This window comes from Meles meles, chromosome 8 (genome assembly GCF_922984935.1).
Source record: "Meles meles chromosome 8, mMelMel3.1 paternal haplotype, whole genome shotgun sequence".
Taxonomy (NCBI): Eukaryota; Metazoa; Chordata; class Mammalia; order Carnivora; family Mustelidae; genus Meles; species Meles meles.
This window is the reverse complement of record NC_060073.1, coordinates 15,840,405-15,856,321: the sequence shown is the minus strand read 5'-3', so window position 1 is coordinate 15,856,321 and position 15,917 is coordinate 15,840,405. Positions and strand designations below refer to the sequence as shown.

Sequence of the window (15,917 nt, the reverse complement as noted above, 5' to 3'; positions counted from 1 at the left end):
ATAATTATGCAAACTACTTGAACAAAAATGTATAAAAAAGGTATACAAATGGCTAATTATAAGATGAAAAAAAATCTCAACATTATTAGTCATCAGAGAAAACACATTAAAACCACAACAATACATCACCACAGGTCTCCTAGAGTTACTCAAAGGAAACAGTACTAAGTGACATAGATGTAGAATGATTGGGACTCATCTTGTGTTTTGATCTGCCTCCACAATATTAATGGAGCCTAGTATTCTATGCTGAACAAACCATGAATCCCAAAGATAACTAGCTGGGAGCTTTTTAGAGTTTGTTTTTACTCCCTGTCTCCTCGTGGTTGTGAAAACAAACAAAAACAGCTTTTGGAGTCAAGAACCTTAAAATGCCAGCCATTGATTCCATGCCCTCACTGCTCTAGCTCTCAAGCAATCTGTAGCAGGTTCCAGAGAAAATATATTATTGCTAAGGAGGCAGAGGTTCTCTCTGTGACATGAATCAATAGGCTAACCACATCACAGGTCACCACACTGGAATTATGCCATTTTTCTACTTGCCTAACATTCTGCTTTCCTAGAAGCTCAGGTTCATTGAGAGAAAGGGTATTCTTATGTGTTTGGATTTCAAGTACAGGACATGAAACTCCCTATTCAAGACTAAATGTTTGTCAAACATGTCTCTTCAGCATGCTTTCTAAGACAAATCCTTTCTATGAGAGGAGATAATTAATTCCTGGGAGACAAAGTAGCAACACCATGACAAGGTCTTTGAACCTACCGAAAACTCTTTAAATATGCATGCAGTGTAAAATGAATATGATTTCTGTTGATTCCATTTGCAGAACAAGATTCATATGGTCAGAATGAGCCATTTAAATGTGTTTACTCCATATATCTTGTTTCTTGCCTATGGGACCAGGGCGATCTGTAGATGACGTCTCCATATTTTTTCCAATGTAATCCATTCGAAATTCAAATTCTAAGTATTCTGTAAAAGCTTTTTGAGGCTTTAGGCAAGAAGGGAAGCTTTTGATTGATAAAAACACTTTCTTATAAACTTGATTTGGTATCAAATTATTTGACTAGTCTCTTACTGGGTGTGCCTTATCTTTCATATTGAAAGTTACCTATCTGAGAGGAGGTCAGTTTGAAGATGGGATTATTTCTGAACACCTCCAAATATCATTAAGATCTTCTAACTCTGTAAGGTAAGTCTTCAATATTGCTGATGTATCTTAAATACTATTGCCTCCTATATATATTAATCATTGTTTTAGTTCCTTCAAATATAGTATTCACGTATTCCATCCTTGCCCCATTTCTTGAAAAGATAGTTGGTAAATATCATTCATCCAAACTGACAGAAAAAATTTTGAAACTCAAAGAGTTGAAGCCCATTGTAGGACCCTGCTCTTTGTCACCAGACAGCATGCTTTTGCAATGAGACAGTTAATTTAATAATCTAGACTAATCATGAGAGTGAAAACACAATGGAAATCACTTCTCACATAGAAGAGGCACATGTATGAATAATAAATGACACATAGCCTCAGTTGTGTTATCCAGGCATGAATGGAAAATTCTTTCTAGAAACAAAGGCTACGTATAATTGAGTCTGTGTGCCTTCTTTAAAAATAAAATTGGAGGGGCGCCTGGGTGGTTCAGTGGGTTAAAGCCTCTGCCTTTGGCTCAGGTCATGATCCCAGGGTTCTGGTCTCTCTGTTGAGTGGGGAGCCTGTTTCCTCCTCTCTTTCCTTCTCTGCCTGTCTCTCTGCCTACTTGTGATCTCTGTCTGTCAAATTAAAAAAAAATTCTTTAAAGTAAATAATAATTAAAAAAATAAAATTAAAATTGGAGAGGATTCTTCCTGATCTTCTTGCACAGTTAAATGATTAGATAATTATCACTCTAAATGTCAATAATTCCTAAATGCTAGTTAATTACACAGTTACAAAATAGATGAAAGTCCTTCGTGCATATAACATGGTGGTGATATGTTCAAGTAGGTTTCCTTAAAAAATTCTCATGAAAATCTCTCATTTTGATATGATTAATCTTGCTTTATAGATGAGGAAACAAGGATGTAAGGTGCTACAAAGGTACTCCAGATAAAAGAAGATGCAAGTGGAAAAATCAGAATTCTAACCTTATCTTTTTGATTTTCAAACCAAAGCACTTAACCATGATGGAAATCCTTTTCAACATTGAACAGATGGTTTGAAAGCTTGATTGAAAACTAAACAAACAAACAAAAAACAAAAAATGCAAAACAAAACAAAAAAACCCAAAAACTGAAAACTAAAAAGAAAACAAAACAAAAACCCAAAACAATACAACACAAAACAAAACAAAACAAAAACAGATGGTTTGCTTTGAGGATGGATTATAGTAGGGAGAACTAAGTATAAAGGAGAAGTCAAGATAAAAAGAGCTTTCAATGAACACAGTACCACATTTTTTATTATTTATTTATTTATTTATTTTAATTTATTTATTTGACAGAGAGAGAGGTCACAAGTAGGCAGAGAGGCAGGCAGAGAGGCAGGCAGAGAGAGAGGGGGAAGCAGGCTCCCCGCCAAGCAGAGAGCCCGATGCGGGGCTCGATCCCAGGACCCTGAGATCATGACCTGAGCTGAAGGCAGAGGCTTAAACCACTGAGCCACCCAGGCACCCCCCACACTTTTTATTTTTATTTGATTTTGTAATTTTTTATTTCTTTTTCCTTGATTATTGGGAGTTCAAGCATTTCTGTGTGTGTGTGTGTGTGTGTCCTAATGAAATTGCTATAGACACGTGCCTTCAATGTAGTAATAAAGCAATTATAATTATTGTGACCATATAAATAACTAGTTCAATGTTGTTAATTATAATAATATAGCACATGGGTAATAATTTGAAGGAAAACCATGAAGAAGTATAATCTGAAGTAATCTTAGTTCTTGATCTTTATTAGCATCTTGATCTTGGCAGGATCTTTACCTCTTCTATGTTTCTGTTACTTAACATGTAAAATAATTGTCAAAACAAGAGCTGGAATTATCCTACAGGTTTGTGGTGGGAATTAAATCAGCAAAAATCTGCAAAAAATCTGAAGGCCACTAAATACTCAATTTTAGTAAATATTGTTATTGTTATTATTACCATCAAACTAATTCTCTGACACTGATTCCTCATCTCAAAATGGATGGAATAACACCAAACAAATGGGATGTTATCAGTATTTAATGAGATCCTATCTATAAAACACTTGCTATTATACCATGAACATATTAATCAATTATTAAACAGTCTCTCTATATATGTATATATATATTAAACTCTCTCTATATATATGTATATATAATTAGCAAAAATAATACTATTGTATATAAAAAATGAACATTATTAATTATTTTTAATAGTAGCTTTTGTATACTTAAGATACTCACAACCAACACCCTGTTAATACTATGTCAGCTATAATAAATAATCTCTTAACTGGGGTTTTTGTCTCTGCTTCCAACCTCTTACTGAACCTCACTCAACTTTATCCAAGACACATGAAGATCTTTATTAAAATTTTATCCCTTATTATCTCTTCCTCTAATTCCTCTTCACTTTCGCATGTATATTCTCATTGTCTTCTACTGGTTTCCCATTTCCTACGGATAAAGGGAAAATTCCCAACATTACATTCATAGCTTTTACATCATAAACTACCTCCATTTTCTTACTTAGCTGCCAGTGTGTATTCAATTGACTACTTCCTGTTACATAACTAATCACCTCAGATGACGAAGTGTGCACAAATGATCTCCAGCCTGTGTGTTTAAAAAGTTCCCCATGGGCATACTCAACAGAAACTTCAATTAGTAAATAATTTATGTAATCTTAAAGAACTCATAATTTATTTTCTATCTCAGAAAACCACATGAGTATCAGCAATTTAATAGAATCTAAGTATGTAGTGCTTACTAGATGAAATAGCTTAATACATTCAAGGTTACATTAATCCAAAGGAATTTTTTCAGGTAATGCAATTATTGATAATATGACATAATGGAGAACAGAAACAACATGACAGAGTTTGTTCTACTGGGGCTCACAGAGAATCCAAAGATGCAGAAAATCATATTTGTCATCTTTTTGATGATTTACATCATCTCTGAGGTAGGAAATATACTTACTGTGGTCACTATCACTACCAGCCCATTATTGGGGTCTCCCATGTACTATTTCCTGGCCTATCTCTCTTTCATTGATGCCTGCTATTCTTCTGTTAATACCCCTAAACTGATCATAGATTCACTCCGTGAAAAGAAGACCACCACATTCAATGCATGTATAATCCAAATCTTTGGAGAACATTTCTTTGCAGGTGCTGATATCATCCTACTTACTGTGATGGCCTATGACCGCTATGTGGCCATCTGCAAGCCATTGCATTTCACGACCATCATGAATTGGCGGGTGTGTGGCCTGTTAATGGGAGTGGCGTGGGTGCGAGGTTTTCTTCATGGAGCCATACAGATCCTCTTTATCATCCCTTTACCCTTCTGTGGCCCTAATGTCATAGATCACTTTATGTGTGATCTGAACCCTTTGCTCAATCTTGCTTGCACTGATACCCACACACTAGGCCTTTTCCTTGCTGCCAACAGTGGTTTCATTTGTGTCTTCCTCTTCCTCCTCTTGATCATCTCCTATGTGGTCATTCTGTACTCCCTAAGGAACCACAGCTTGGAGGCAAGGCGCAAAGCCCTCTCCACCTGTGTCTCCCACATCACAGTAGTTATCCTATTCTTTGTGCCTTGCATTTTTGTGTACATGAGACCAGCAGTTACTTTATCTATTGATAAAACAGTCTCAGTGTTCTACACTATGATAACACCAATGTTAAACCCCTTAATCTATACCTTAAGAAATGATCAGATGAAAAATGCCATTAGGAAATTATGTAGTAGAAGAGTTATTTCAAGTGAGAAATAAATATGCCTGGACCTCAGCACTGATTCAATGAAAAAAAGGTCAAAAGGACATTTTGGAAGTTCTCAGAAAGGATACCTACCAAATAAAGAGAAAATAAACTACTATGAATGCTACCTTCTGAACTGAGTTGAGCAGAAATGTGTGCAAGAAAGAAAAAAACTAACCATAGCTTTTTACATATATACATATACATACATACATATGTACAGCATGTAGTATAACTATATAGAGATTCATATTTACTAGGAATATTCAGTATCTATATATTCACTCTCCATAAAATCTAACATATTTTATTAAGAATTCTGCTCATTTTTATAAACCAGTATTGATGATAACATGCTTCCTATAAAATTAGAGTCTAAAATGTCTATAACATTGCACAAGTGAAGAGCCCTTTAACCTCTGAAGGGTAATGAAGATTCCCCCAAGTTTTTAAATTCCCTTGTGGACTTCAGGGTCATTTTGTATTGTTCAAGTTACCCTTCATAGGCTGCTAACCCATTAAAAAAATCATGACTCAAATTAATAAACATCTTATTATCTGAGAAGTATTTCTATTAAATAAAGTCACACTCCATAGAGCACTTAACTATTTGTTAAAAATAGTTTCTACAAGTCAGCACAATGTCTGGGGCACAATAAATATTGAATGATGAATAATAGCATGAGGGGAGTTGAATAACATCAAGAAACTTAGACTAAAGAAATAATAGTGGAGACAAGGGACTTTTTTCCCTATTTTTATCTGATTCAGACTGAGATTCCTAGTGAGATCTCTCTGAGAAACCACAAATTTTTTGAACTTTTGATTAAAGTATGCATTTACAAATATTGAAACTGAGATTTTCAATGAAGGAACAAATATCTTACATTGATAATTTCCCTGCTTTCAGCAAGATTTCATCATCAGATGAATGTGAGATGTCCATGACATTTTTCTCTGTTAATTAGATTATGTCTAGGTAACATTTCATTATGAAAAGTTTTAAAAGCTAAGTGGTTCTATCTTTACACAAAACAAGCTTAGGATAAATATATTTAATTTATATATCTGTGTGTGTGTATATAATATTCCCCATTCATTAATCAATAGATATTTCTGACAAAAAATAGATCAGATGCTTTGATGATTGCTGGGCCTTCAGTGGTGAATAGAACAGAACAAAGGTCTTGCAATCAAAAAGCTTCAGATCCACTGGGAGACTCCCAGAGGGGAGCAGAATATGATAAGACCATGTTATAAATGGGAATGTAGTGACAGCACAGGGGGGCAATGAAAGCATGTTTGAGGGACACACAACAAAGACCAGGGGGCCAGGAAGATTTCCAAGATGAAAGCATCAAAAATGGGCACAGAGGAGGAAGGGGAATCATGAGAGTGAATAAGCATATGTTAGGGTGAGAGTATTCCCTTTGTTGCATAACAAACACTAAGAGTGAACGGTAGTATGCAGAAAACACATTCATTTCAATATGCTGTAGCTATTGGCTCATCTACTCATTCTATTATTAATTATTTAACTTCTTCTGTGTGTCGGGATATAAGCTGGACACTGAGCTCCTAAAAGTCTACTTAGTAAGACATGAAACTAGAAAGTTAGTAACAGAGAAGATAAGAAGAATCTCATATCTGTGATACAGCTACATGCCAAGTACCATGGGGAACACATTGGAAATGTCTTCATAACTTTTCATGGCCTGGAGCTCATTTCTCTTGTCAATGAATAATACTCCACTGTCTGATGTTGCAGTTTATCTGTCCTCACCTACTGAAGGACATCTTGGCTGCTTCCAATTGTATGGACAATTGTGAATAAAGATGCTGTTAAACATGTGTCTGCAGGGTTTTGTAGACATAAGTTTTTAACTCCTTTGGGTAAATGACAAGGAGTGGGATTGCTAAATTCTTTAAGTCCTGTAAAAAACTGACAAAATGTCTTCCCAGTTGGTGGCACCATTTTGCTTTCCCATCAACAATAAATGATAGTTCTTGTTCCACATCCTCACTAGTATCTGTTGTGGATGATGACCCATATTTTTGCCATCCTTATGGATGTATTGTTAAAAAACCTCCTTTGAAAAATTAAAAAACAAAACAAAACAAAAAACCTCTTTTGAGTCATTTGCTTATCCAAAATGTGCAGATTAAGTAATTCAAGAAGGCCCGTGGACTTGAAGCCAATTGGTATAAACCTCAAAATTAAAATATGACATGTCAGAATCGATGGCATGCATGTTTGACCTGACATAAAGATATGGAGCCCCATCTATCACTATGAATTCTAAGATCAAAAGAGTGTGCTCTGGTCAACTTATGAAGAATTCTACATACAACAAATGCTTACTTGAAGTTACATGATTCCAAGGACACTGGGTCATTACCCAGAGTTACTGGGGTGTGAGCAATGGAATCAGAATTGTCTGTTAGAATACTATTTCCTTTGTTCTTCAAGTCCAGGACTCACATTTCACAAGTAAACACGTTACCGTTCAGAGAAAAATGTGAATGCCAGTTTTCTGGGTTGGAAGGAATGACATAACAGACACGTGTTCCCACATGATAAGGTAGCAAAGATGGGAAAGAGAGAATCATCTCTGAAGAGACTGAACAGCTATTAAGGGAAGAAGGAGTAGAGGGGATGAGATTAAAAATGTTGGGTAAGGGAACCTGGGTGACTCAGTCATTAAGGGTTTGCCTTTGGCTCAAGTCATGATCCCAGGGTCCTGGGATCAAGCTCTGCGTTGGGCTCCCTGCTTGGCGGAAAGCCTGCTTCTTCCTCTCCCGCTTTCCTTGCTTGTGTTCCCTCTCTTGCTGTCTCTCTCTCTGACAAATAAATACATAAAATCTTTTAAAAAATAAGTAAAATAAAAAGGGAAGATAAACAGCTGAGGTGAGTGGAAACCAATACATTTATCATGAAAACTTTCATTTCTGGGTACCGAAAGGATCTAAGGATCCAAGTTTTATTCACATTGACAGCTACTGTTGGGAATTAATGAATCTGCAGAGCTTTGGTCATAGATCTAGGGAATTTCAAGCACACCTCAATTTTTTTTTCATCCATTTATGATACCACATGACATAACCAGGAGAGAAATAGACTTTAAAAAAATATACTTTTAAAAGATGATACTCTCTTCTTCCTTTACCGTACTGTTTTAGAGGTTTATCACATTGTATTATTAGCAGTTTGTTCCTCTTTAGAAAGAATAGTATCCCACTGTATGTGTCTACCACACTTTGTGTACTTATTCGCTAGCTGATGGACATTTGAATTGTGTCCATGTAAGGACCACAGTGAATTATGCTCTGTGAACACTCATGTAGAAGACTTAGGGTGGACATAAATGATCATTTCTCTTGGGTTGATACCTAAGATTGAAATTGCTGAGTTATAAGATAAGTGTATGCTAGCATTTTCAGAAACTGACAAAGAATTTTTAAAAGTGCTGGTGCTATATGACATTTCCACAAGCAATGTATGAGTGTTCCCATTTCTCCACAAACTCAACAACACCAGTCATTTCAGTCATTTTTTAAAAATATAGTTAGCATTTATTTAGTATTTATTTATTTATAGGGAAAATTGCTAGCATTGTTACAGTCAGGGGTTTTTTTTCAAGTGTTTATTTAAATTCCAATTAGTTAAGATACAGTGTAATATTAGTTTCAGGTGTAGAATTTAATAATCCAACACTGCTATTCAATACCTCCTGCTCTGGCTAAACTAAAGTGTAGTAATAATTAGGAGGTAACAAGTGTTCTATTGATGTAATAATGTATTTTGTGTTTGAACACAAGCTAAGGATTTACCCCTAAGCATTGGCATATTTTTTTGATAAATAGTGTTTGTATTAACTTTATTTTTAATTATTCTCTAATTTCTACTTTGATTTCCTTTCACATTTCATTTAAAATGTTTCTAAATTAGCATATATTTGCAATTGAAAGTTACCCTCTTATTATGGTTTCATACCTTATCTGCATTGTCATTAGATACATTGCTCTGAATAACTCAGGTATTTTGACACTTGTTGAGAATATACAAATGGCATTAAATAGGATGAATTATTTTAAAGACTTTATTTATTTATTTGACAGACAGAAATCACAAGTAGGCAGAGAGGCAGGCAAAGAGAGAGAGGGAAGTAAGCTTCCTTCTGAACAGAGTGCCTAAGGAGGGGCCGGATCCTAGGACCCTGGGATCAAGACAGCCAGCCAAAAGTACTCTCAGTGGCTTTCTTTGGTGCTCTTATCCTATCACATTACTAATATCCTGAAAGCAAACCTGATACTATTATTACTACATTTTCCATTCTATCCTTCAGAACTCTGGAAGAGCACATGGCAGTCACACTATATCTTTGTGGACCTTTAGGGTAGATGGGCCATTTTTTTTTTCCCCATATAGGCAACTGTGGATCATTTATACCCAAGAGCACCAAGCACATCTATGTGATGATGGCTTTGCAACACTTGGTCCAAGGCCTGTCTAGAATTGCCTTTGGGGATATAATTACATAAAGATTTCAAAAACTTATTAATTCCTACATTGCCTCATGTTTGTATTCTGTTCCTCTGAACCAAATTGTCTTCAGGCATAAGCATAAAATAAAGGGATGATTTCTAGGACCTATATACTAGTGTTAGTTTTGCAGGAATATATATAACCCATTTTGCTTATTTTATTCCTGAGCTGTCATTAAGCAGCTAAATCAGGTTTTGAAATTCCCAGCCTGCTTCCCTGAAGGATGAAGATCTACTTCTTGCTTCAAAGAGTCTTAGTGAATACTGGAAGAACACTTCTCTTGTAAATTGTAGAAGGTTTAAGATTTGTTGAAATTTTTAAAATATTTGCAGAGAATTCATTTGGGTGTGTTTGAATTCCAGGTTTGTAACTCTCTGCAGTGGATTCCAAGTTTTGGTACTAGGGATAAACTGGCAGTGAGTATCTGAGAATGAAATGCTTCCTGATGCAGCCCCAAATGTGACCAGACAGCCACTCGGATCTTATGGTTAGTCAATTACCTTAGTCACCTTGGTTTGTGAAGGTTCCCACCATATATATGCAAGAATAATTGCATTCTCCTTATTTCACTTCTATATAATTTCATTTGAAAGCATATGACGTCTTTTGAAGCATATGACAATTTGATTACTATAAAAATGTTTGGGCACACTTGAGTTTAAATGGCACATTAGCTATAAGCAAAATTCTGCCTTTTGTGGAGCAAAAGATGTAGAGTTAGATAAACCATCTTCAAGTAGGCAGTGAATTTCATTGTTTCTCCAACTCTTGAATAAAGGCTGTCTTCCATATTCTGATTAAGAAACAGACAAGTTTATGCTTGAATGTGTACTATAACAGAATTTTTTATATTTCAAAACATTTGCCTTCCTAAAATAGAGTAGTTTCATCTGAGTCAACATTGGTAAGTTTATAGCACCATACATTCTGTTACACTAAGGGAAAGTTTGAATGTGTAGTACATACTCTTCTATAAATATGACAGGTTCTATTCATTCATAAACAGCAAAAACCAAAGGTACACATAATTGTTATTTGATAATATCAAAAGTAAGCATTTGCATACCTTTTTGTAGATTAAAAATTGGAATAGTGATTAGCATTAAGAAACGGGTTAGAACATTGAGATACCACCTGACACCAGTTAGAATGGCCAAAATTAGCAAGACAGGAAACAACGTGTGTTGGAGAGGATGTGGAGAAAGAGGAACCCTCTTACACTGTTGGTGGGAATGCAAGTTAGTCAGCCACTTTGGAGAACAGTGTGGAGATTCCTGAAGAAATTAAAAATAGAGCTTCCCTATGACCCTGCAATTGCACTGCTGGGTATTTACCCCAAAGATACAGATGTAGTGAAAAGAAGGGCCATTTGTACCCCAATGTTTATTGCAGCAATGGCTACGGTCGCCAAACTGTGGAAAGAACCAAGATGCCCTTCAACGGATGAATGGATAAGGAAGATGTGGTCCATATACACAATGGAGTATTATGCCTCCATCAGAAAGGACGAATACCCAACTTTTGTAGCAACATGGACAGGACTGGAAGAAATTATGCTGAGTGAAATAAGTCAAGCAGAGAGAGTCAAGTATCATATGGTCTCACTTATTTGTGGAGCATAACAAATAACATGGAGGACATGGGGAGATGGAGAGGAGAGGGAGTTGAGGGAAGCTGGAAGGGGAGATGAACCATGAGAGACTATGGACTCTGAAAAACAACTAGAGGGTTATGAAGGGGCGGCGGGGGGGTGGGGGGGTTGGGAGGTTGAGGGACCAGGTGGTGGGCAATGGGGAGGGCACGTACTGCATGGAGCACTGGGTGTGATGCCAAAACAATGAACACTGTTATGCTGTAAATAAACAAATAAAAATAAATAAATTAAAAAAAAAAAAGAAACGGGTTAGAATAGGGGCACCTGGGTGGCTCAGTGTGTTAAAGCCTCTGCCTTTGGCTCGGGTCGTGATCCCTGCGTCCTGGGATCGAGCCCCGCATCAGGCTCTCTGTTCAGCAGGGACCCTGCTTCCCTTCCTCTCTCTCTGCCTGCCTCTCTGCCTACTTGTGATCTCTGTCTGTCAAATAAATGAATAAAATATTTAAAAAAAAAAGAAAAAAAACAGGTTAGGATAACCAGCGATTATGATATTAACAGAATTTCAGTAACAGGTTGTTTCAATTGGAATTTATCATGATCATACTTGGTACCCATATTATGAATGCTCTTTTTTATTTTCTTTATTTTTCCCTTGATTCTTTGTGTGTGTGCATGACAATCTGTGGTCCTAAAGTAGTCACCCAGAGAGGAAAGACTGTAAAAGAAAAATGACAGTTTTGACAGTTTTGAACCACACATGTCACCTGCGATTTCACATTAGCTCATGTATTCCTCACTAAAATTCTGAATCAAAAAAATTTTTTTTTTTTTTGGACATTGGGGAGGGGAGGCGAACCATAAGAGACTATGTACTCTGAAAAACAACCTGAGGGTTTTGAAGGGTCAGGGGTGGGAGGTTCGGGGAACAGGTGGTGGGTAATGGGGAGGGCACGTTTTGCATGGAGCACTGGGTGTTGTGCAAAAAGAATGAATACTGTTACACTGAAAAAATAAATAAAATGAAATACAAAAAAAAACATTTTGTATTTTGAATAGACATCTGGGGGCCTAAATACGTCTGTCACTTGAGAGTCAGACTAACGTAGAAAGTGGGCTACCTTTGTAAACCCACTAGAATCAGATATTCCCAACTTAGTGGGTAATATACCTCTTGGAAGTGGTTTCTTCTTTCCCACACTCATTTTGCACTGATTAAATGATGTCTTAAGATATATATTAGAGGGGCGCCTGGCTGGCTCAGTGGGTTAAAGCCTCTGCTTTCGTCTCTGGTCGGGATCCCAGGATCCTGGGATCGAGTCCCACATGGGCTCTCTGCTCGGCAGGAAGCCTGCTTCCCCCTCTCTCTGCGCCTGCCTCTCTGCCTATTTGTGATGTCTGTCTGTCAAATAAATAAATAAAATCTTTTAAAAAAAGAAAAGATACACATTAGATAGAAATTTGTGAATTCCTTAATTTTTAATTTATTCCTTATTGTGACAAATATCATTGAGTTCTAACTCATCAGAAAGAGTGTCTTCAAGTTACTTTCAGTATGATCCCCTTTTATTGGCATTTGATCTTTAGATTGTATCGCAATATGAAATTTTCTGACAAAGCCATAACAAGGGCATAATTCAAAAATATATGGGCAATTTGACAATTTTATCTTTCCTTTATTAATTGCTATCACAAACATCAATGACAGCATGTGTTTTTGAAATTGTATTTAACTCATGAAATACAAATACAGTAAATGAATGGGTTTCTTGAATATTTTTCAAGATTTCAGTCATTAATTGATATTCCCTCTTTTGCTGTACTGCTTTCTCCTGCTCTTTGCTTTTCAATGTTAGAGCAATTCCAATGGTTTAACATCACCCATTGACAATAGCTGACCTGGTAGGAAAGTATAGTATGTTCAACATGACTTATAATTCTGTAGTTCAAAAAATGCACATTTCTTCAGGATTCATTCCCTAGAAAATTAAGGCCATTTCCTGAGATCATTTTAAAATAAGGAAGGTGATTTTATATGTAAGATATAAGAATTGGGAAGTATGGGGGGAAAAAAAAAAACTTTCCTTGTTTTAGACTTAATACTGTAATTAGTATTTCTTTATCAAAAGTATTTATAAGAATATTAATAAATATTCATAGTATTAAGATATTAATACCATTAATAAAGTATTAATAATACTGATTAAAAAGTAATAGTAGCAATAACATGTATTTTCAAAATAGTACTTACATATTTAAATAATTACCTAGTAATATTGATAAAAACATGTAATTATTTTCATTATTGCCATTATAAATTTTTCATGAAAGATTTACAAAAGACAGCATAATTGGAATAAGCAGATCACTTCCATAAAATTATTCTTAACACTAATTATGAAAATATACATTTTAATAAATTTTATATATACTGTTGCTAGAGTTAATATTCACCTAGAATTATCTTTTATACTTTCAGAAATATAAGTCCTATGGAAGCCTTCACAAAGGCCAAATATATGAAAACCCAGAGAAACATCTCAGAATTCATACTTCTAGGACTTTCATATGACCAGAACATAGAAATATTTTGCTTTGGGCTCTTCTTATTCTTCTATGTTGCCCTGTTGGTAGGAAACCTTCTGATCCTTGTCTCCATTCGATGCAGTTCCCTTTTTCACCAACCCATGTACTACTTCCTCATCCACTTATCTTCTATGGACATCTGCTATACCTCTACAGTTACACCCAAGTTAATTGCTGACTTGTTAGTGGAAAGAAAAACCATCTCCTACAGTAATTGCATGTTACAGATCTTTACCATGCACTTTTTCAGAGGCGTTGAGGTCTTCATTCTTACTGCCATGGCCTTTGATCGCTACGCTGCCATCTGCAAACCTCTCCACTATGTGGTTATCATGAACAGGAAAAGATGCCACCTCCTAGTCTTAGCTGCTTGGGCTGGTGGGGCCATCCATGCCTTACCTCTGTTTTCTACTGCAATTGGTTTGTCCTTCTGTGGTCCTAATGAAATCGATCACTACTTCTGTGATGTTTTTCCTTTGCTAAAGCTGGCCTGTTTTGATACCTACATCACTGGTGTCCTTGTGGTTCCCTTTTCAGGTATGATTTCCTTAGTAACCTTTATTGTCTTATTTGTTTCTTATGGGATAATATTGTTCACTTTAAGAAATCTCTCAGCTGAGGGAAGACGCAAAGCCCTCTCTACCTGTTGGTCTCATGTCACTGTGGTCATCTTATTTTTTGGGCCTGTAATCTTTATCTACCTTAGACCACCTACTACTTTTCCTGAGGACAAAATATTTGCTCTATTTTACACCATCGTTGCTCCTATGTTCAATCCCTTAATCTATACTCTGAGGAATTCAGAGATGAAAAAAGCGGTGAAAAAGGTTTGGTGCTCATCATTGTTTTTGAAGGGCTCACACTCTTAATTTGAAGAAGTTCATTGGCTAATCGACTCTGAGTCAGAAAAGAGGAAGATATGAATGAAGAAGGCAAGAACTGGATCATGGAGATTATGGACCATGATTGTCATGAAGGGAATGAATGGATGCAATAGGACTACAGGATTTAAATGATCAATGAGCAGGTACTGATGCTTGCATACCAAAATTAATTGTGAAATAAGTTAATTTTGTGGGGTATTAATATAGTATAGGTAGGGGAACGTTCATGAAAAAAGAATTGAGCCAAAGCAAATAAATCAATTATATATTATTAGTGAATTACAAGGGGAAATATCTTAATGATAGTTTTCTTAATACATTGCACTAACAGACATTTTTTGTTAGTTCAGAAGTTGTAATGTTAAAAATCAACAACAACAACAACAATAATAATAATAAGCAAACAATTTAAATTTCTGATAGAACATTCCTTAGTTCATACAAATTAGTTGTGCAAATGAACAAATATTTAGAGTAGAATACGTTTTATTTTTAAGATTTATTTTTTTGAGAGAGAGAGAGAGCACATGAGTGAGCAGGAGCAGGGGTTCAGGGTGGCAGGGTAGAGTGAGAGGTACAAACAGACTTCCCACTGAGCAGGGGTCCTGATGCAGGGCTCTATCCCAGGACCCTGGCAACTGAGTCAAAGGCTCAGCTTTTTACAGAACTAAAATAATTTAGCAATCCCACTCTTTAACATTCACCCAAAGGAGTTAAAAACTTATGTCCACAAAAAAACATGTACGCGCATACTTAACAGCAGCTTTATTCACAATTGTCCATACAACTGAAAGCAGCCAAGACGTCCTTCAGTAGGTGAGAATAAATAAACTGCAACATCACGCAGTGGAGTATTATTCATTGCCAAGAGAAATGAGCTACAGGCCATGAAAAGGCTTGAAGACCCTTACACAATGTGTTCCTCATGGTACTTGCATTCAGCTCTATCACAGATATGAGATTCTTCTTGATCTTCACTGTCACTAACTTTCTTGTTTCATGTCTTACTAACTAGACTTTTAGGAGCTCAGTGTCCAGCTCATAACCGGGTTCAATAATAATTATTGAATGAATAGATGAGCCAATAGCCACAACCGTATTGAAATGATTGTGTTTTCTGCACACTCTTTTTCACCCTCTGTCTTTGTTATGAATCCTCTCCTGGGAATCTTCTAAGGTAACACATGTCTATTCATTCTGATGATTCTCTTTAATTTTTGTGCCCCGTTTGGTGTATTTTCATCTAGGATATCTTCCTGACCCCTTGGAATTTGTTGTGTGCCCCTCAAACATGCTTGACCATATGCTGTCCCTGCTGTGTGACACTATCACAAGGCTATTTTTATTGATGTAAAAATTACTTGATAAATT

At 36.0% G+C, this 15,917-nt stretch overlaps 1 protein-coding gene and 1 pseudogene across 1 annotated transcript; both read left to right on the top strand.

Moving 5' to 3' along the window:
* The window catches only part of LOC123948505, a 372,440-nt pseudogene that overhangs the window by 120,145 nt on the left and 236,378 nt on the right, over positions 1 to 15,917 (top strand).
* Positions 4,024 to 4,953, top strand: LOC123948496 (olfactory receptor 4C46-like). The gene has a single exon (XM_046015677.1). The coding sequence runs from the start codon at positions 4,024 to 4,026 to the stop codon at positions 4,951 to 4,953; it is 930 nt and encodes a 309-aa protein (XP_045871633.1).

Excerpts from the sequence above, each read along its gene's own strand:
- LOC123948496 (XM_046015677.1), top strand. The coding sequence starts at position 4,024 with ATGGAGAACAGAAACAACATGACAGAGTTTGTTCTACTGGGGCTCACA.